The 23,742-nt window shown below is 36.4% G+C and overlaps 1 protein-coding gene across 1 annotated transcript; it reads right to left on the reverse strand.

Annotated features, from left to right (window-relative positions):
* Positions 1 to 494: 494 nt before the first annotated feature.
* On the reverse strand, positions 495 to 13,409 carry LOC139140865 (alcohol dehydrogenase-like). The gene is made up of 9 exons (XM_070710337.1): positions 13,253 to 13,409; positions 8,821 to 8,945; positions 8,359 to 8,431; positions 7,379 to 7,574; positions 5,545 to 5,705; positions 4,687 to 4,805; positions 3,036 to 3,221; positions 2,312 to 2,461; positions 495 to 1,516 (listed from the first exon to the last, which is right to left on the reverse strand). Exons 2-9 carry the CDS (start codon positions 8,935 to 8,937, stop codon positions 1,406 to 1,408), a joined length of 1,113 nt encoding a protein of 370 aa, XP_070566438.1. The 5' UTR covers positions 8,938 to 8,945; positions 13,253 to 13,409; the 3' UTR covers positions 495 to 1,405.
* Between the last annotated feature and the right edge of the window lie 10,333 nt (positions 13,410 to 23,742).

A 23,742-nucleotide genomic window follows, 5' to 3' on the forward strand; every position in this document is an offset into this window, starting at 1 on the left:
GACAAAACAGAAGCTCCAATTTTGTCTTTCATTATAAACATCTCAAACAACTACTGACTAATGGTTTATGATATTTTCGGACACGGTGGAAAAATATGTCAGATAGGTGACCTACAATGCATACCCAGTCGTTACAAAATAGTTATTTTCGATTACTTGGCTGATCATGAGTATGGGTTATCACTATCGTAGCGTTTGCTGCTGACGACGGAAAATCGCCAAATTTGGTCTGTTTGTGCATGTTGTGTTCATTTTCTGTTGCAGCTTGCAGCTGACCCTTGACCCGTGATTAATATATTGTCAATCACGGCGTCAGTGGTAACAAGGTAGAAAATTAACCATTTCACGGAAATTGTATTTTCCAAGAGTGTCATACAAAATTTCAGAAAAAAATATTCAGTTTTTGCACATCAATGATGGGACTCTTACATCATAACAAATTAGCCCTACCACTGTGGGTGCAGGTTGATCAGTCACAATGGAATCCTGTGTTAGATAGAAACCAATCTCTTGACAATACATGAATGCTTACCCAGTCACATATTGATCTATCACCTCATACATTGGCGCTCAATTAAAACACCACGTGGTCTTAAAGTTAAGGAAATTCAACAACTGTTATGATAACCACTTCTACTTTTGAAAAATTTGAATATATTTTTTAAACTAAAATATACTACTTATACATCTACATTACAATTTCTTTATGTGCTCAAACAGTGACCGTCTCCCAATTGTTTAGAGACATAATAAGTGATCAACTTTATTTGAAAATAGCGGTTATTGTTTCTTACACAGTACATGCATGTGGTACCTAGGCATTCAATGCTACAGAGTTTTAAGGGAAATTGAATGGTCCATTAAAAAGATTTCGTGTCACCTAAAATCCTTGCTAAAATCTTACTCTGTCAGGCCTAGCAGGTTTCACTTCCATGAAAGAGTTACTTGTACAGTGGCAATATATTTATGGCATTAAGGTCGTATAAAAATTATAATGATATATACTGCTCATTTACTTCATTGAGTAAAATGTGGCTTTAGGTTGCTTGACAGTTATTTCTGTAGAATATAAAATATTCAACAAATAAGAATAGATGTGCTATTTTCGAAAGCGTTTGGCATAGCTACACCTTGCTTAGTACTTTTATTTTGTGGAAATTTGCCCAAGTAAACACAATTAACCATATACATGACAGTTTATTTCAGTTACTTTGACTCTGCTATTGAGCCTGCCTGTTTGTTGTATGGTGTTCATATTAAAACTACAAGTCCGATGTATCTCTCCTTGTTCAATGTAAAAATAACCAAATAGTCCGATTCCAATTAAGAAAATGACGCAAAAAAGTATATGAGAATGCAAAAGAAACGGAAAACAGCAGAAACTTAATTTTGCACCGTCAACTATTTATTGATTTGGGGCCAAAACTGCTCTTCCAACGATCTCTCCACTTCTCAACTTATGTATAAGTTTCGGAGCGTCTTCAAGATTGTAAATCTCGAAAGGTACGAGTTTCACCTGAAATGAATGAGGAAAACCTTAGATAATATACTGCCATGATTGTTTCAATGTTTCAGACAGTACCCGAGGACAGTGCAGCGTCAGGTTTGGACTTTCGTAAATGAGTGTGGTTTAAAACTTGGCGTTACTTTGCTTGATTTCCGGGTAAAACAGCAGAGTGTCTCTTTTTGAAAAAACCCTCACCAGACAAATAACCGACTCGGCAGGTTTCTTTTCACAATTTTTTAAAGAGAGGTATGTGATCTTTTCTTTTCATAACCTGGCAACAAACGAATTGGTGCTTAATTAATTTGGAAGTCACTTTAGGAGAATCGTTAGAAAGTTTTGAAATTCGTGCCAAAATGAAAGTAACGTTAATATTACTATTTTCAATCACAAACGAGTGTCTGCTTCTTCGAAGGTTTGAATCTGTCAAAAAGCACTGTAAGCCACATAAAACTAAAGGCTAGGATGTATTTATGCACTGTATCTCAAAACGTAAACTATCTTTTCGCTTCATGTTTCTTGTCAAATGCTACCAACAACATACACAAACATGTCCCCTCCGAGTTTGCTCAATACTTTTACGTAGTTCTTTACCTCAAAGAGCAATAGTTTAGTTTGACTGACTATTGTCTGCGAGAGGGAAGATGGAAATAGATTCACGCATGCGTAATGCCAGGTTGAAGCTGAACCAGGTCTTGTGTTCCGAAATATGTCCTGTGTTCCGAAATATGTTAATCATGATATTCAAAGTATGATCACAATGGTAAATTTCCTGTGCGTGGACACAAATCAATAAAGTAGCTTTACCTTCCCAGTTGCAACCACTTCAACAAGGTCCTTCATTTGTTGCAAATTGCCGGTGTAAATTCCATGCACATTGATAGCTTTAGAGATCAGTGGGTATAGGGGCATCACTCCTGTGCCGCCGTATAAACCGACGCACAGAATTGAGCCAGTCTGAAAATATTGGAGAAGACAAAATGGCCTTGGTCGAAAATGGTCATATTCTACAAAAGGCGACACATTCTTTTATATAAACCACAACCAATGCAGAAAGCAAGAATAATCCGTTTTCCAGGGGAAACTTTAGGCTTTTCTCTCAAACAATAACTTATAAAATTCAACGGTCATCTTGCAAGTGTTTGGTTTGATAAACAAATAATCTAGAATTTACTAAATATTGAAATACACTACACCAATAATTCTCCCTGTCAACTAAGAAAAAAAACTACACAAGGAAAATAGCACTTTATGGAAACGTATTCAATTCCACAACATATTGCATACCCGGTAAAAAGCGTGACTTCAAGGATCAGGAAATTAGCTCCCCAGTTGTAATCGGCCTTACCTCCGGACCATCACAAGACAATTTCATCACCTATGTTATACAAGCGGCTTTTATTTTGTTGAACTGTGGAGGGAAAACCGTGGACGGAAATAGCGAACTAATTCTTTTTCAGTGCAGTGTTGCAAGACCCAGTTGAACATTTACCTCGTCAACTTTAAAATCTTCTTAAACAACGCGACATACCTTTTTCAGCGATTGGAAGGCAATGTTGAATGTGCCATTAGTGCCGACAAAGTCGATAACTATGTGAGGCCCTCCTTCGTGAAACGCTGACTTTACTCTGCTGATCCGCTCCTCCTCAGACTCGCCGTCCTTCAAATGGATAATGCCATGACAGCCGGCTTCTAGAGCCACAGAAAGTTTGTTCTCCTGAAAAAACGATGTTTTTAGAAGTATTAACAAGCATCAAGAACTTACAGTCGTGAGGTCTTTGTCCTACCAGGTTGAGCCATTGCTGGTTGGAGTTTTCTGAATCTTTTTCAGAGTTACATTCCTATTTCACGTAGGATAGCAGAGTTGGGGATATTAAGTATGTGCAATAGGTTCATTCAATGCTGTTGCCTATGATCATGTCGTCCAATTTTATACTCACTTATTTTAGAATAACAGGATGAAAGCCATGGCAGCTGTGTCAGTCTTGACATGTCACATGATGGCGACTCATCGCAAAACCGCTGCAATGCTGTTTTTTGTTAACTTTGCGCCGAAAAGATCATTTACATCGTCACACGATTTTCGTAAAACTTGTGTAACTAACTTCTACCCGCTGTTGAGCAGTACTTGAGTCAAAACATGTTTGAGTCCAATCGGCAATATTATTTACATACTACTATAAGTTATCAATGTCCATACGTTTACCGAATAGGGCATTAAATGCAAAGCTCACCTACTGACTTAAGAGATAAAATGAGGAAGCAATATGTACATGTATAACAACGGTGATGATCTTTTTAACAAATTTGGTTAGAGTACCATTTACAATGGAATTAGGAAGAACTTACAGATATTTCTAAATTGAACCTCGTAAAACGATTCATATTTCCAAATAGCTGCTACTTTTCACTGTACATTACTATCTTCCCGAAAACAACAGATTTGGTTTATAATCACCCGAATCCGTAAGGTAGAATGCGTCTCGGGGACAGATATTAGGACTCCAAAAATTATACAATTCTTTTCCGATCTACTACTTGTGGGGGCTCATTTTAAAGCTCTTCTTCTTTGTAAAAAAAACCTTTTCACCGCCCCAGTTTCTCGAAAATCGAAAATTTTATTCTTCTTTATACAATTAATACGGGAATGGCGGCCATTTTGAATTTAAGATATCGGTAAATCTTGGGTAATTTGTTTCTCCTGTACCAAAATTTGCACGGCGACCCCCAATTTTTAGTCGTGATTTTGAAAGAGGATAGCTGAAGGATTCCTTAAGGAAAGTTTGAGCAACAGTTTATAGACCCTACCATAGTCTAGTGTTCATCGTCATAAAGAATCTGTATTAAAAACGCAAGCGGATTAGAAATGTGACTGTGTTACGTCCACAGATGTGTTTTGGAGGTCTTACTAAAACAACATAGATGAAAATTGGAAGTGAGAATTTATGAAATGTGTGATTAACAGTGAAAGATATAAATATTTGTCAAACATGATTTTGATATTGGACATTGAATTTAATTGCTGTCCCTATTTTGAAATTGTTCCAGTCTAATTTATTTGTTTGTTCCTGTCTAAATGATTATATTGGTTTTCTTACACGTACTATATAGGTCAAATTTGCGTCGTCCAAAGTGAAGAAATAATGTAACAGTAGTTAAGAAAAAAGATTCAAACCACTCACGAGCAAATCAGCACAGAAAACTTCGACGTTATCATACTTTGGAAGAACCAACGCTTTCAGCAAATTTATCGCAGACAGCCCCAGTCCTCCTGCACCAATAACCAAAATGCCGCACTTATCTTATACATGGAGATACAATATACGGACATTGTCAATGATTTTTAGGTAAGTAGTTCCACATCAACGGAAAGGCAATATTTCATTGACACTGGTTAGCTTTTTTATTGTGTTACATTAACAATGTGTAGATTACAACTGGAATATTCAAACCTTTCATCACTCACTAACACACCGCTATTTAAATAGCAAACACAGCACATATGATTGCAAAGCACACTGATATATTTGAATTCTAGTCCGGACCAGAACTCACATGTAACGATAACCATGCAGTTTACACATTTACAAGCTAAGTTGACAAACTGAATACAGTAAATTAACCTTACTTTTGGGAGTAGAACTAGAAACTATGGCTGCCATGAAAATAATGAAAAATCATCAAACGTTACAGCTACTGGCACTGTAACGTGATCCTGCATGCAGCTTATAAATAAGAATTGGCAAAAATGACTAAATTATGTGTTTCCCACGCCGAGTCTGCCCAAATTGGCTTGTCGGTCGGGAACTTCGTTCGAGTAATTCGAAACAATACTAAAAAAACATACATCTAATCATTATAAGGAAAATTAGAGAAAAAATATTCAGATTTGGGGTACAAATATCGGGTAAAAAGAAAGTCATAAATTTGTTCTCGACCAAAATATCGAGAACAAATAGATGACTTTTTTTCTCCAAAGCAAACATGTCAGAACCACGTCTTTGATTTGAGACTGATGTTAACAATTAATGTAAACATACCTCTCATTGCCAGCACTGGATCTATTTTCGTTATCGCTGTTTGCACTGCATTGTATGCCGTCAACATCCCGCATCCCAGCATTCCTGCAATTTCCATGGGAACAGTCTTGGGCACTTTGACAAGGCAAGCCACTTTTGGCACTGCAACAAACTGGGCATAGCTGAGTCAAATAAAAACATTTAATGATCTGTGAATTTTTCCTCAACACTGAATAAATATTAAATTGTCATCGCCTACAAGACCAGGGACCATGTAACACAATTGGAACTAATTTGTGATAATTAGATGGTGAAGTAATGTCGATTTAATCTGCAAAAGAAACATAATCTACTTTTCTTTTTAAAGATCCATTAGCCGTAACTTTGGTCATTTTTGTATTTTGTTTGTTTCTGTGATTCATCCGCAGTTTCTGGTTTGAATCCCTGAACCATGGAGAAATTCTTAATATTTAGCTCATAAATATACCCTATATGAGTGTAATCTGCATTGTTATTGTTTATATTTTGTATTCAGGTCCTGACTAGAATACATTTATCAACAATAACAATGGTCATTTCACATATACAGGCTGTGTTGGCAAGAAGGACACCGGGCATTGGTCGTGATGATCAGATTGTAGTAAAATTCTGTAGTTGATACATTGAAACAGAGCAATGAAAAATTAGTCAACAGTTACAGCTAATGTCCCTTTTAAGTTACACACTTGTTTTTATGGTTAATTTGTAATATTGCAACATTCAGCTACAAGGCACCTACTACTTTTGAGAAATTTGAAAAATATGAAGATCCAATTATCCCAAATAAGTTCCAATCGTGTTAATGTTTAAAAAGGACAACGCTGTAACGTTTGAGTACATGTATTTTCATAGTTTTGTGCCATAAAACACGTATATTTTAACAATCTTCTCCCAAAAGTCTGTGGACATACAAATATGTCACCACAAGGCATTTTGTGATGTTATTGTCGACAAATGAATTCTAGTCACGACAACATGCAACTTGTTAACAGCGTTTAACAATTACACACCAGTCTACGAGATTTGCTGATAATAGGAACAGAAGAAATTCAAATGTTATCTTTTGAGTAGAAAAAGAATGTGATTTAATGAGCATAAAAATCTGGAAAACGCATCGAAAGTTCGGCTTGAAATCTTCCCTGGTACTGTGGTTTTAACCATACATATCTATAGAGCTGTACTGAACATGTAGAAATAATTATCTTTGCTTACAACTCTTTGAAAGATCGATTGTTACGATCAAGTTGAAATAAATAATCACTACAAAGTAAAATACTCATGCATTTTTTGTAGTGTTGTTAACACAAGTAGTCTAGATTTTCTATTTGAGGTAGAGTGTGCCTCGCTAACAGATATTCAGCCTCTGAAATTATTCCGATACATGCCTGGTTTGTCGCTAGTGGGGTCATTTAAAAGTTCTTGGAGCAAAACACAATAATTATCAAAAAGTTTATTTTTCCAATAGAATTAACAAAAGGATGGCGGCCATATTGAATTTGAAGTATCGGTCCAAGTCCAAAATTGTGCACTGTGACCCCTGATTTTTACCATTGAATGTCTCATTGACGAAGGTATGAGCAAAAGTTTAAGTCTTTCACTTCTGAGGCGCATACTGCCTTAATAGTAACGCGTTCTATCAAGCCGATTACAAAGTACAAACTTTTAACAAATTAGCAACGAGTCAGCTCCAGAAATGTTTAGGAGCCTGTAAAGGATACTTTTCAGCGTTGATGAACTACTGGTAAACGCATCGTGCGCCTTAGCATTCTTCAATTTAAATAATTGAAAATTCAAAATAAAAAATATTATATGTTACCCTCCATCGGTTGTGATGCCGATTTCCACTTGTTGCAGAGATGGCAAATCACAAAGGAGTGCTTTCCAAGCGAGACAAGGCTTGCAACGCTGGCAGCCAATCCATGGGTAGACAGCAACATTGTCCCCTATGGCCAGTGCGTCAGGATTGGATGCCGATTGACCAATAGAATGAATGGTTCCAGCAATTTCATGACCTTAGATATGTTAAGTAGGTAAGCATGTGAAAGAATGTACACATAAATATAATACCGAAGCACACTATACAACAACTAGTTTTCTTTGTAGCATTTTAAACTTTCGTGTATTATTTCGAGTAACTTTGAAGTGAGGACAGTTTGTATGTATGTATGTATGTATGTATGTATGTATGTATGTATGTATGTATGTATGTATGTATGTATGTATGTATGTATGTATTATTTATATGTTTGCTTGATATACGACAATATACACACGATACTGATTCTGTACATTTCTCTAATACGTTTGTGATATTTAATATACAAATAAAATGCACACTTATAGTGTACACTTGGTCTGCAAAGACCTACGTTGCATATGCTAACTCAGTCTTTTTGTCCAAACTTTAACGTCCTTTTCTTACTGGTCGTAAAGTTTTTTAATAAATCTAAAAAGCACTGGGGCATGAAGGAACCAAGAAATTGACTGGAACCAAGAAATTGACTCACGAAATTAAAAATGCAAAATTTTACTAACAATAGTATGCATTTTTGAACGCAGGCTATGGTAACGTGTGTGATGGATTCTTTGGATATCACATCATATGGGAAATGAAAAAATTATCGAGAAATTCCATAAATTAAATGACCATGACAACTGTGTTTAAGTTTTTGCACAATTTGGTTTCAACGTCTCGTGATTGCTTAGCATGAGTGTAATTCCCACCTATCGTTCTGATACAAGGACAAGCAATGTGTAGGTCATGCTATGCCGATCGAAAATAATAACAAATCTTACCAAGGTTTATCGGCAAAACGGGCGCTTTTTCCCAGATCAGCGCGTCGCTATGACACATTCCGGCGAACAATACCTGAAGGAGTGAGGTATATAAAATATCCCATGAGGCATTCTGACCTTAGCAGCCAATATGGCTGTTCCATCGGGAGCAATTGAATTGTCACCGTTAAGTTTAGCCTTCTGAATTCAACGAAATTTCGATTCAAAAACGTTTCATAAGTAATCCAATAAAAAATGATTATGTCATCGTGTTTTTACGTTTTTTTCTCACTTTACGGAAGCATTTTATCAAGCATTCCCTGAGATACAGCTATGATATAGTTGGCAGCTTACTAAGTTCGCGTAATGTGGAAAGTCGCTTTACATACAAACACCTAGATTTATCTCACAAATAGACTTTCACTCTTGAAACTGACCAAAACTGGTCGCAATGAAATGTTATTTTCTCAAACAGTCTCAAACCTTTACAAGTGCCCCCTCTGGTGGCACAGCGGGGACCTTTTCTTCGGTGAGTAGTTCCAGACTCGTGGGAAATTTGCCAACCATCTTGACACACTTCATAGTCTGACACTCTGCCATTGTATCTGCTGTTAAAGAACAACAAGCGAAATAAGAAGTCGATTGATGTTTGAGCATGGGCGATTTGAAGCAAATGAAAAATATACTACAAGTACCACAATTTGTCAAGTCCGATTAATTTTGTAGATGTTTTCTGTGATTTGACCAATCGAGACTTGTAATCTCCCAATTAAAAACAGCTTTTGGTGTTCATCATCACTTCTATGTAGGGAAGGGGCTTATACTAAGACCAAGGGTTTATGTTCGGACGAATACGGTTGTTGATGAGAAGAAATTTCGTTAATTCTTATTTACATGTATGTGATCATGAGTAAATCATAGTTTTATCTATTAAATCCTGCACGTGGTCATAAAGAAACAGATCAGTTTCTTCAAGAAGAATAATTTTTTGCAATTGGCCAGTCCAAATTTCATGCACACACCAACATAAACTAGTCTTGGTGCCACAAGTAGGCGATATGACCACACTACCCAGACTTAAAACGTTTTATGACTTAACAATTCATCGTTTCATATTTCTCGAATAACTGTAAAACATATGAATCAAGAAATAAAAAAAATTGCCAAATACAAAAAAAAAAATCTTGACTACCCTATTTCGGAAGAGCATGTAATCGGAGCCATACAGTTATAGGGAACTATAACCTGTTCTAACGCTTTTTCATATCGTGCTCTGCTTGCTGTGGTAGACTTTTATGGCAAGCCATTGCATAGCACTCTCCCGGTCAGCATAACAAGCTCGTATGGAAGAGGAATCATCAATCTTAAGTCTGAAGCTTACTCTCGGAAAGACATCGTCACAAAATCCACTTCTCTTATGAACAAATTCCAGCACTGTCACATTCACTGGGATTACACAAAAGCTTTGCAAAACATTTTGTTTGTACACAATGAGAAATATATTGTTGCCGACTTAAAATTAATTTTAATTAGAACTTTCTGAAACTTGATCCTTACCTACGCTAAAATGTTAACAGTGTCAGACCCATACCTCAACAACATGCGCACAAATACTCTTCCTATTAAGTTATGTCGACTATTTTACTTACTGTATTTAAATCTCAAGAAATGATGAGCTCAATTAAATAACCTGTGGATTTCTGACCAACTTAATGTCTTCGCCCTAAGACAATAATAACAAATGACACGATTGAAACTTATTTGAGATAATTCTTCACATTTTTTTCAAATTTTTCAAAAATGATAGGTGCCCTATAGCTGAATGTTGCAATATTACAAAATACTCATAAAAGCAAGTGTATAAGTAAAAAAGAAAAGCAAAAGGGCTTACATTTGCAGATTAAACCGACCTTTTTTCACCATCCAATTATCCTAATTAATTCCGATCGTGTTAAATCGACTATGTATGTGTCTTCTCAATATGATAACCCCAGTGTCAATGTGTCATTTGCCCTATAACAATGGGAGTCTGTACTTTGAAAGGTTAAAGGAGCCTGTATGTCTCTGAATCTAATTTTAAAACATTAGCCTTTAAAGAGCTAGTTTTGCATCAAATCGCTAATACCAGTATGATACTTAGAATATCCCGACTATTTTGAAGGGGCTCAACGAGGAAAATAGTGAATTTAGCCAACTACAATGACAAATCACACTGTTGGCTGCACAGCGATCTAGTCTAGATTGATAAAAATCTGCGGAGGTCTTGATTTTTCAACCTGCCCTACATGACCCAGAACTCTGCCACGATGTTAACTGATAGCAATACTACAGATGGCTCACATTGAAATGCAGGAAATGAGTAAAATAACATTTCTTAATATAGGTGCCAAGTGCAATAAGGTCGACGTCACAAACGCGTCCATTCCATTTTTTATATAGCATATGTACAACGATACAACTGCAACACATATGGAGACGTGTAATTGCATAAAAATGCGTATAGAAGGGTGAAAAACACACAGACAATAAGGCACTGGTCAGTTTCTTCGGCCTGGGGCGGGCGGTGGAAATTTTTTTGCAGACATCGAAAAGTAGCTGACCCCCATTCCAACTACGAAAATAGGGTGACACACTATATATATATATATATATATATATATATATATATATATATATATATATATATATATATATATATATATATATATATATATATATATATATATATATATATATATGTGTGTGTGTGTGTGTGTGTGTGTGTGTATATATATATATATATATATATATATATATATATATATATATATATATATATATATATATATATTCAGTCTTTCTGTTTGGGTGAAATTGCTGACATGTCAGTTGCAGTATAGGAATTACAATTGTTCAATTTTTAAATGTTAGTGCAGTATTTTTAATAAACTGTGAATGTATTTCGCTCTTTCTATGCATAACTTCATGTCAAGAACTGCTGTACATAAATTGATGTCACTAATATCAAAGGCAGAACAGCAGTAAATCAAAAACTTAAGTGGGTAATTGGCTTCCATCCCATCATGTTAAGTATCAATGAACCCATGCTTTGCTCACTAAAACTGGTTTTCCCCATCGACGGGTAAAGCTTAAGATATTTAAGGGAAAGTTAGCTGTATCTTTTGACAATTTTTCATGGTTATTCTCTATATTAACGACGGAAATGCCCAGACTTCAATTTTTCAACATAGCATACATATGTGTAGAATAGACATATATGTCAAATAATCAGTATAATTCAAGGTAAATAAACTGCAAATACATAAATTTTGGTTTGGACTAATACATTCCCCTTTTTGCAGGCTATTTCGACAAGCTTAACACTGGGCATTGCAATGTATACTTTTAACCTACATCATGGTGGACCTCTACAGAGGAAAATGGGAGTGAAAAGGTTCAGATAGTTCAGATAGTAGTTGATATACAGAATAAAAATAACAAAGTAATTATAGCTACTCTTCCTTAAAGGAGAACTAAATTTAACTCTGTTTTCATGATGATTTAGGTGTAAAAGTTTATTTTCAGTAACATTGCAGTATTGTTATTCTCTGAAACTCTACCTTAAAATTGTCCTTGTACTAGCTTCCAAGGTGTTAATGTTGAATATGAATTTTGGTTTTCCCTGTCACCTTTTAATAACAGGTTCAGAAATTTTATACAGGAATCTATCACTACCAATAATATTCTATGTAACAAAGTACAATCACGCCTATACAAAAACAATGTACGAAAGCAAAGAAAAATGGGTTTTTTGCTTGTTTCAATAACATGTCCTGAGAAGCCCTAGAGAGCTATTTTTACCAGTTGTGACCAAATCTGATGTGCACAGTGTCTGAGAGGACTTTTCGTTTATGCCTGAAACCGTAAAAGCACAGCTAAACTGCGACTGAATGAGGCAATTCGTGGCTGGTACTATGCATTTTAAGCGAGTATGAGCACGTGTCTTAATTCAAAAACACACTGACCCCCTATCACCTGAGTCAAAAAGAGGGTGGTCCCATGAATCCACCGCCCCTTCCCCCAGGCTGAAGAAGCTGACCAGTCCCTAATGCCCCCATTCAGTTTAAAAAAGCATTATGAAGTATGAGCTGTAAACCACCTTTGATATAGTATGGGACCATTTACATTCATATAAAGTAGTTCGGTCAAAGGTCATTTTCGATGTTTATGTATAATATAAAGCCCAAATATGAGGGCTCTTCTTGTATATAAAGTCCAACCCAACGATAAAATGTCGAGGCCGCAGGCCGAGACATTTTATCGTAGGGTTGGACTTTATATACCAGAAGAGCCCGAGTACGAGGGTTTTATCCGACTTAAAAACTATCGCCCCTAACTGATATATTTTCGTTTTCAATGTGTTTACGTCAACCGTCCCCTTTGTCAATGTAACATGTTTAGGATATGAATTAAAACTTTTATTTGTGAAATAGCCTTCCAATGTAATGGAACATCCTATAAATGCCCTAGGGCACATTATATAAATGCCCTAGGGCACAGCAGATTTTGTGTTGCAGCTGGTTTCCGCTGTGTTACCAAATTTGAATATTAAAACGTACCAGATGTCTAGAGAATATGACATGTTCACTTTTGATTGGACAGTACTTTACTACACAGCGCTGTCATTCGTTTCTGGAATTTGGTGACCAAGGCTTTACGAGTAGATAAAACACCCTGAATTGAGCACTCTGATTGGTCAATCAACAGTAGATAGTTTTTATGTATAATATAATGCAAAAGCGATGGAGTTTGCCAGGTAAATGAATGACCTGCATTTGACCTTTACAAAGTGGAAAGAAAAATGCACGGCCTTCCGCCGCTATAATAGGTTCATTACTTTTCGGTCTAACACGTAGCGAGAATCGTTTATACCCACCGTGAATGCAACAGAGTCGGAGTCAGAATGGTTATCAGCTATGTATGTCTTACGCCTCACGTTAACTACGGCTTATTGGCGCTGTCGTCCAGCCCAGGGTAGATTTTGCAGTCAGATCTGCAACGTGCCAGTGATGAGATGCCAGTTCGTAAACTATGCCCTTTAGGGGTGGACCATTTGATATTCGGGGGCGGGGTTCTGTAAAATTTACTTTGGAGCATTTCTTTCTCGCAACTTCATTCAGAATATTTTTTTCAACTGTGTGAATTCTGACAATTTTTATTCACCTCATGTCGCAGAGGAATGATATGCCAACGTTCAATGCTATCTTCGTGAAGATATTTTCCTTCACATGACATGACAATGACAAGTGTTCAGAAGCTCAAGTTGATATAGAAATGAAAGCAAAACATCTCCTGCTCCATAATGCTGGAAAGTTGAAGCGAGAATGGTGAAGCAACCTGTACTGCAGCAAGATTACTGATGGAGGACTAAAACAAAATCATCGTGGACTCGTCTGCCAAAAGCCCCTACAACTACTGTTTAGAGAATAAGCTTGTTCAAGGTAGTAGGCATTTTGAGTTAAAGACTCACAATCATATTAGACACAAAATGAGTTCCCATTATTACCTTGTCAACAAAGACAGGCGAATATCCCAATAGGAAATATTTCTGTTTGGCAGTGCAGCTTATAAAGGCAGCCTTTTCAACACTTTGTTAACGCAAAGAAACTAAAATGCCGTTATGCATATAATTTATACTGCGAAAATGCTTGAGATTTCTAATGTTACATTGGTTCAAATTATATTTGGCTATTAACAGGTATATCCATAACATGCTTTGAAAGATAAAATGAAGAGTTGTGGAAACACTCAAATATTGAGGATGGGTGAAAAAGCAACTGTCTGTCTGTGAATTATTTTTTATTTTCTGTCTGCTGGCAATTTTTTTTATATTTTTCTGCTCTTCTTGGCTGCCGTTTTTCCAGGGGCAATGTCTTGGAATATGTTTTACAAAACTCTTGCAGGCCCACAGAATATCAAATGATCCACCCCTTATCTTGCATTGCTATGCATGAACCAGACTGAATGCTAAATTCTGATAGCCTCGAGGTGATCAAAGGTCAACCAACGCTATGTCAGGATGTCGTCCAGCCTTGGGTTGCTTTTGCAGTTAAGCATACAACGCGTCCAGTGATTGAGACGCTAGTTCGTAACTTGTGCCCTTTAGATCTCCTTTAGCAGTGAGCGACCCAGACAGTATGCTAAATGACATCGAAATGAAAGTAGGTCGCCAAGGCATACGGAGGTCAGCGCACTAACGCCATTAGGGAGTGTTCAGATTTGACCGGGAAGGAGTTTCAGGGAGGACATCAATTTTAGCACATGAGAAATTAGGGTGGAAAAATCACAACTGCCTTTTAATCCTGCAATTTGTCAAATTGAATGTAATCTGTCGAGCTGTCCTCGTAAATGTTTAGTGTCTCTGTTACTGTAAGCGAAGAATGTGCTTTCTGAGTTGACAGTTTCACTGCTGCTGTCATTCTAAAGAATTCCTATAACACACATCACCCTCATTAGAGTAGCAATGTACTTTCCGTTTTCTTCCCCATCTACATGATTTTAGGGGGCGCTGTACCCAACACAGCGTTATTTTGCTCAAAATGACTTTTTGCTAGTAATCATTAAGATTTAATTAATTTGTTAACCAAAGATTAAAATATTGGTTGGGATCACCTTTTAGCTTGTCAGGCAATCGTAAAATGCGTGATAAATAGTGTTAATTTATGCTAATGTATGCAAATCACCCGATTTCCTGGCTTCTCTTTTCTCCCGATTTCAACTTGTGATTTCCAAACAATTTAACTAAACTCTGGCTGTGTCAAATTTCTGAAATTTCCACATTATGTTCTTTAAACGCCACATAACAAAACAATATTTTGTTTGGCAACAAAAGTCTTACATTTTGAATAAGAGCCATTTTAGTTTTACTGATCATGTTTTTAATCACTTTTTGAGTCTTTCAACCCATGCCATTTTAGAATGAGGATAGAAAAATAAAATGGTCATTTATTTCTACATAAACTCTTGTTTCAAGTGAAATATTAAATTTCAGAAAACAGCGTCAAGCATTTAACTTTATTAATTTTTGTCATTAATACCAAAAGTGACTTTTTACCCCAAATATACACCCCCTCCATCCTTCGAGTAAACCATTGCCACCATACTAAACTTTAGATTCCCTGCTTTTGAAAATCTATAGTATGAGGGGTTTCCTTGTCATCTTAAATGAGAAAAACTCCTTTGAAAAAACTGTGTTTGCAACGCCCAGCTCTATCTTAAGTCACGGTGGAGAACATGGGCCAGTGTGAAAAGTCGTGAAGTCCTAGGCAGTAGTTCAGGGTAATTTTCTTGACTATTTGAAGGGTAAAAGGGAGTTGGTTGCATGGAGACACTCTAGAAGTCCAGTCGTCGTCCTGATGGTTCTCACTGCGGTATTTTGATTAATTTCTGCTAATTAAGGGTGATTGCAATCGAGCAATGCACTGCATTCAGTGAGGTTTGGGTTTCCTTGATTGGTCTTCTTCGATAATTTTCCGACTACTTTGCGTTTCCGTTTTTTTAGTAAAAAAGATAGGCGATCCCATGGTACATTTATTTCTAAATCATGGCATATACCATTTTTTCGCTAGAAACAAAAGTCTTTCACTATTCTTGCAGAAATCGAAGATTCAAGAAAATAACAAAATATTGGCCACCAGTACACTAGATAGCAGGGTCAGAAAAGGGGTGGACCATTTGATTTTGGGGGTCTTTGAAGATTTTGGGACCCGTTGAAGCTGCCTTTGAAAACATTAAGCCACAGAAGGTAAGGAATTAAAGACTGCAAATAAACACGCTTGCTATTTGTGATAATTTCCCATTTTAGCAAAAACATCATCTGAGATACGCCCTCAACGTGTGGAAGTAATGCCGAGACCAAAGTGGCAAGTCTGGTTCCTGACCCATTTCTACCGCTGACTGCTGTGCTAACGAAAATAGGTCAGGTATAGGCTATGTTTCATTCAGAACTTTGACTGCATATTAATGAGCAAAATCACCTAACAAGATCATGTGATCAGAACATCTGTACAGTGGCATGCTTGGACATTAGGTGACGAAACATGGAACGTTGAAGTTGTTTTTGCACAGCTTAACTTTTAAGTCTCCGACTCTGTTCTTCTATGATGGTATATAGTGGTGAAATGACAATTATCGTCTATGATTTTTTTCAGACATGACCTGGTGACCGTGGTGACCTTTGGCATGTACGGTAATGACTCAAATGTAAGGGAGATTTCAGTTATTATGGCCGGGGATGGACCGGCAAATTCTTCTTGTGCATCAGTCATAATAAGTGAACCCTCTACCCATTGCACCAAAAAAATGATTACATACCTTTTAAGATTATAACAAAAATTCATAACCCCCCCCCCGCAAAAAAAATGCTTGAGTAAAGCGGCACACACAAATACCTCCGGAGAGGGTGTGATAAAATCTAAACAGTTTTGCTTAAACATTTTTGAAGGGTCACGAAATTTCGTGCATGTCTTTTGGGGAGGGCCACCATTTTTTGCACAACTATTCGAAGGCAAAATGTGGCTAATGTGCTTCCTCCTAAAATGTCAAATCATAATACATGGGAGTGCATTGGGCAAACTATTACCATTTTCCCATGAAAACAAGCTATATCTGTACACTTGCACATGTTTGATGATTCATGTAAATGTATTACTTTGCTTGCAGTAGTCGCTGGTAAAAAGTGCATGTGTGTACAAAAATTTGATATTTGAATTCAATTGATAGTGTTGATTCACTATACATGGTAGTCTATACGAAAACTGTATAATACTTTTTCAATACAAAACTTGCAATATCTATGCATTTATAGATGATTGATAATTGACATAAATGCATTTGATTGGAATAGGGCGGTTACAACTCATATTTGTACAAGAAAATTCGATTTTTGAATTTCATCGAAAATATTCATCCACTCTACTATGGGAGTCTATGATAAGACCGTGAATAATTGTTTTCCAGTGAAGGGCTTGCTATACTTGTGCATATATAGACATTGGATAATTAACATAAATGTACTTGATTAGAATATGATGGTTACAGGTGCATATTATGTGTAAAAGAAATTTGATTTTGGAATTTCACCAAAAAATGTTCATCCACAATTCATGAGACTCTATTATATTTACTATACATGGTAGTCTATGAGGAAACTATGGAAAAAAGCTTTCCAATACAAAACTAGGTAAATCTGTGAATTCAAGTACGCTTGATTATTGATATGAATGTACTTGATTAGACTAGGGTGTTTACAAATGGATGTTTGCGCTAGAACTTTGATTTTGCAATTACATCGAAATGTTGATTCACTATACATGGTTGTCTATGAGGAAACTATGAATATTTTTTTTTCCAATAAAAAACTAGCTAAATCTATGTATTTATTGACGTTTGATAATTCATTTAAAAGTACTTATTAAACAAGGGTGGTTACAAATTGATGTGTGTGCAAGAACTTGATTTTGAAATTTCACCGAAATATTTGATTCACTATACACTGGAGTCTATGTGTCACTGCATTATTAACGTTACTATACAGCCGTTCAAAGATCTACTGCAACGGACACTGTACTATTTGTATGACAATCTTAGCGCCATTGATTTGATTTATCTGACAAGTGAAAAGCAACAAGTGGTAATAGCTGAACATTGTTACGATAAGTGTTATTTGTTCTCAGGTTTTTGATAACAATTTGCACTTTTGATACAATATTTTTTCTATTATACTTAGACATATTGAGTGCAGAAGTGAGCACGTTTGATTTAGGAATAGTAAGTTTTTGTTGACGAGATTGTAAATCGACACTATTACTCTGTACCGGTATATTTTAATTTTAGAGAATTATTGTTCATTATATTTTATTCATTCATTTCATTTAAAAAGTCAGTGTCATTTATCCAGTCCCTACACTCGTCTTGGTTTACCCCTACCCGCAACGCAACCGCATTTTCCACGAATTCGACGACCCAACCCACACGACGAATTTAGTGATTGCCCTTGGTTTTTCTTTTTTCATTCGATGTCGACATAGGTGCTTGGTTCGAGAAACTATGGAGGTAAAATGACTCCATTGGCATACAAAATCTAAATTCGAAGGTAGCTCCAAGTTGGAAATAAATACAACACAATCACTGCAGTCAATGATAGCGATGCTTACAATAGTCTATACCTAAATATAGTGTCGGCACATAAAATAATATTCTTTAGTTAAAAAATAATTATGTAACCTCTTAATATACTAATAAACCTTTTCATAAAGAAATAGTTGTACTGAATGTACCGGGTGAGACAGACGAAATTATTCTAAATATAGCCTTTTTCTGTTTTAACGCCTATTGCATGTCTGGATTTTTTTAACTAATGTGCAATTATCATGATTATGATAGACAGCAGATATGTTAAACTGTACACCTGATACAATATCTCTTATTCCAATATCAATCAGCTATGGAAATTAAGGCAAAACAACAACACGGTGTCCTCACTAAATATTTCGAGTTTTCTAAGCATTTCTTCTTTCGTGTATAGCTTCGGTCAATAACCAGCTGGGATAGAGCATCATTGTTCGCCTCAGTGAAAGAAGTAAGGAGTGGGTACCTTGACCTAGCGCTCCCTACGCCGACATAATGGGAATGCCTGCGTCGGAAGCTGTTTATAGTGGTTGACCGGTCAGTGCCATGGTACTATTTCTAAAGTTTTCAAAGCATTTCAGGAGCAGCTGCTTAAGATGTCCATCAAAGCATTTGCCAAGTAATTTCTTGACTGCAAATTCAGCAGGCGGGAATCAATGGGTGGGTTCGCATTTTCTCATCAGTAGGCGTTGCAAAAAGAGAGGTATAGGGAATTGTTGTAGTTGGACAGAGCAGTGGGGGTTATTTTTATAGGGAGAGGGGGAGTAAAGAGGTTTCCTGTTTGGGCTTGAATAACCTGTAGCAGGTGGACGGGAAAAGTTTAGAATCGTACAGGAAAGACAGTTGCGGACCGTTGTCACTGTGATCTAAAATGTGAACTGCGTTCAAATTAATGTAAAAACGTACTAGTACAATTTGCCGGTAAAATATTTCTTATCAACATATTCTTAAAATCAGCTGGTTAGCTGCCTCTTTCATGGTACTTAAACTTTGAACGTATTATGAAAGTGCTGAAGACGCGAAAATGCATCTCACCAATAGAGGCTAAGAGTCTGTACTTTCGTGTTTTCTCTCTCAGGGGTAAGGATCAAGGTCAGGCATGAATTCAAATATTTCGAAGGACCATTATTCCCAACAACTCCAGGACATGTTGTGGCATGTGTGGTGATTTGGAATGGATTTGATGTTGCATTCCTGACCGATTGCTCACCTTGAACTCATTTCAACCTTTGGGGTCAAGACAGTTAAGGTACAATAGTACATTTACTTGAAAAAATAACTCTTGTAACGATTTCTCAAAATCGGTTTGTTGTCTGCCCTTGGCATGGTAATGTCGTAATTGGATGTGAAATAGACAGGACGGAAGACGCTGGAACTGACGAGCGATCATATGAGAGAATGAGTCCTTGAGTCTGTCTGTGAAGGTGTCTGCCTGCACGACTCACAAGTTTCCCTGAGTTTTTTTCTTGCTAGTGAGTCTCAGGCACTACACTATCGTGACTATGTCGGATAACTACGCAGCCATAAAAACACAATAAGATGACTTACAATACTCTGATTTCTACGTACATTAGAAAAAATACAAAAGTACAAATTATCACTCGCTCATGCGACGAATACTATAATATCTATTGTTTCAAACCAATGCTATGATGATGTTAAAACCATGATAACAGCTCAATATGTGATAAGGGGTTTTATCATATACCTATGCCCATATATGGCTCCATCCTTGTGAGTTTTACTGTAAACTCTCAGCAGTAAAATTTTACGGTAAACTTCGAGATATTCATGAAATGTCACAGAAAAACCACGATGAACAAACAAATAAACAAACAAAATAAAAAACAAAGGGCCTAAACCAACCAAACAAACCAACCAAACATTCAAACAAAACAAACAACCGACGAATTAAACAAAACAAAGTAAATAAATAAAAACAGACCCAAACCGAAATGAATAAATAGATAAATAACAAATAGATATAAGAGAAAACAATAAGATGAATAAGAATTGAAATAATTTAAGATACGACTTCAGTATCACTACCCATTAAACTTCCACAAGGATGTGACTTCATGGCCGCCAATGCCATTTCATGGTCGATCACATAATTTTATCCTACCGCAAATAAGATGACCTTCTCACCGCCGATCAGTAAAGAAATCCACACCGGTTTGGAATACCCCTAATGGGCTTCACAGATCCACGTGTAAAATGAATGTGTGATCAATCAGGAGGTAACTTTCTGACGGTTTCTAAAATCATGTCGATACCACTTTTTTGTTTCTGCGCTTCTGCATGTCACGTTCAAAACGCTCGGGTGGTGGCGTTTTGCAGTAGCCTGACGCGTTTTAAGGGGCGTAACAAGTTTGTCTGTTTATATTTGTTTGTTTGGTTGGTTTTGTTTATTTTTCGAGTTGGTTGTTTGGGTTTTTGTTTGTTTGTTTATCTTGGCTTTCCCGTGAAGGAAAGTCATCAGCTTTGGACACAGGCGGCCCAGACGTATTGAGTTTTTCTCACTGTTTTCTCTATCAGTTCCTCTTCTTGTCTTCATACTCTGACTAATCGGAGTAAATAAATCAAATGATTCTGTAACCTAACCTAGCCTCTTGACACTTTATTTATTTTACACCTTATTACAAGGACGTTTATCTTTCATATTCACATCTGGTAATCAATGAGCCTACACAACTAATTATACTAATCCATGGACTTATCAGTGATTTTATGGGTTGGTCAACATTGCGAAAGATAGGAAAGTTACATCTCTATCTTTCGCATGTTGTCCTGCGAATTCAATATATTGTCCTGGGCACTCAATATGTTGTGCTGGGCATTCAATATGTTGTCCTGGGCACTCAATATGTTGTGCTGGGCATTCAATATGTTGTCCTTGGCATTCAATATATTGTCCTGGGCATTTAATATGTTGTCCTGGGCATTCAATATGTTGTCCTGGGCATTCAATATATTGTTCTGGGCATTCAGTATGTTGTCCTAGGCATTTAATATGTTGTCCTGTCAATTCAATATATTGTCCTAGGCATTTCACATGTTGTCCTAGGCATTTAATATGTTGTCCTAGGCATTTAATATGTTGTCCTAGGCATATTTTTCGCCCTGTGAAAGGGCCATGACTTTTTCTGATTCAGTGTTTGGTCCGCGTGATTCGCGACTTTGGCGGAATTCTCCAAAGGAAATTGACTTAAACAGTGAAGCACTGACTCAAATTAGGGGTAGAATGTACTCCTAGGCTTAATAGCCTGCCAAACTTCAAAACCCAGGCCTAGTTGCGCCTAGCCTAGCCCAGGCCAATCTATTATCTGATTAAAATCTGATGTCGACATGGGTAGGTATTATTACGGTCTTTTTCATCTTCGGTCACACCCTCAATGAGGGATGTACTGCAGTTAAAGTCCGTAATACGATTTTAATCAGATTGAACCAAGCCTTGCCCGAACAACAAATATAGGGGCTTCGCGAAGCGCGGAGCAACGCACCTCAAAAAAACTTGAACAGCAAAGCCAAAGAAAAGGCTATACTGTTTGTCCGACGGAATTACAATTACAGTGGCGAGCGACAAAGATTAGACGTTTTCTCGAGGGTCTATGGTTTAAGTAGAGCTGGTTTTGATAAGTTGTAGTACATATTACCTTCTCTGTTCCTAAATGTAAACCACTTGTTCCAAATATTGCTTCATTAGCGGCAGGTTCTCAAAGACAAAAATAATAGCCAGTACATAAATTCTATTCACGCTGAACAACCAGTTTCCTATTTAATTACCTTCAGGTTTGTCTCATCAGTAACAGCTAATTACTATTTAATGAATCTTAGAACGCATTGGAAATTATAAATTATGGTGCCATAATTTCAGAGTTATATCACTAATTACAAAGTTAATTAAATATGCAAATGAATATTTAATTAACATCACACTACTAAATGCTTTACAACACAGCCAGATATTTGTCGGATTAGTATCTACAGCAGATTTCATTAATTGTGGTGTTGTTATTTCGGAGTAAAATGACTAATTACAAACTTCATAAAATATACAAATAAGCTATTTATTTACTTGGAACTGCTCAGTGTTTCAGGCGACAATTAAATATTTATCAGCATAAAATCTGTAGCAGGCTTCATCAGAATTTGGTGTCATAATTTCAGAGTCATATCACTAATTACAAAGTTCATTAAATATGCAAATGAACGGTCAATTAACATCACGAATACTAAATGCTTCTCAACACAGTCCGATATCTGTCACATCAGTATCTGCAGCAGATTTCATCAAATTTGGTGCAGTTAGTTCGGAGACTAATTACAAAACTTCATAAAATATGCAAATGAGTTACTTATTAACTTGACACTGCCCAATGCTTCTCAGCACAATTGGATATCTATCGGATTAATATTTGAAGTACGCCATTCTTGGCTTGATTTTCGAATTCACAATACATCAAAGAAACTGAATGTAAAAATTTTACAGAATGCTTTATTACAGGCCTTGAATTTTTTTCAAACTTGCCGTGGGACAAACGAATTTTCATTTTTACTTTACCGAGAGGAAAAATTACTTGCCCTCAATTTAAATTATTTTACCAGTACTTTGTAATAGAGAGCAAGAGTTAGGGCATATTTAGAGAATCCAAAGAGGGAAACAGCGGATTCAAACATGAACTACATTTTGTTAAAATGATGGACTACTATCTAATCTGAAATGTAGCAGAAGAAATGTGGGAACACTTTTGTCTTTTCTGAAGATTTTGGCCATCTAGAAAACATCTTAGAATTTGGAATTTTTCCACAATATCATCCAAATTAAAATCTTTAATAAGATTAATAAGATAGTGAAATTTTCTCCATTAAATAATGTCTTTCATCTATATTGAGCATGGCTGGCTGCTGCTCTTTATTATCAAGCTGAGATCACAAACAACTGCTTAATGGTGTTTATCTACCATTGGCATACGCACATGTACATCTGCAACCCTTTACCTGTTTACAACATATTTGCTCACTGAGCACAGCCGTCTTTCAAAGTTTTATTTTGATACATGTATTTGTGAATAAAGCAGATTCAAGTTTCGTTTTTGTTTCTCTCCTGTGCAGACTTCCCTTCCAGAGTTGTTTTTTGTACGTGAGAGTCGATCCCTAACAACTAAGGTCACGTAATTTGAAACTGTCTGTATCTCGCGAACCACATGCATTAGCTGCACTATGACGATGTAGCCT

The sequence above is a fragment of the Ptychodera flava genome, chromosome 9 (assembly GCF_041260155.1).
Source record: "Ptychodera flava strain L36383 chromosome 9, AS_Pfla_20210202, whole genome shotgun sequence".
NCBI classification, from domain to species: domain Eukaryota; kingdom Metazoa; phylum Hemichordata; class Enteropneusta; family Ptychoderidae; genus Ptychodera; species Ptychodera flava.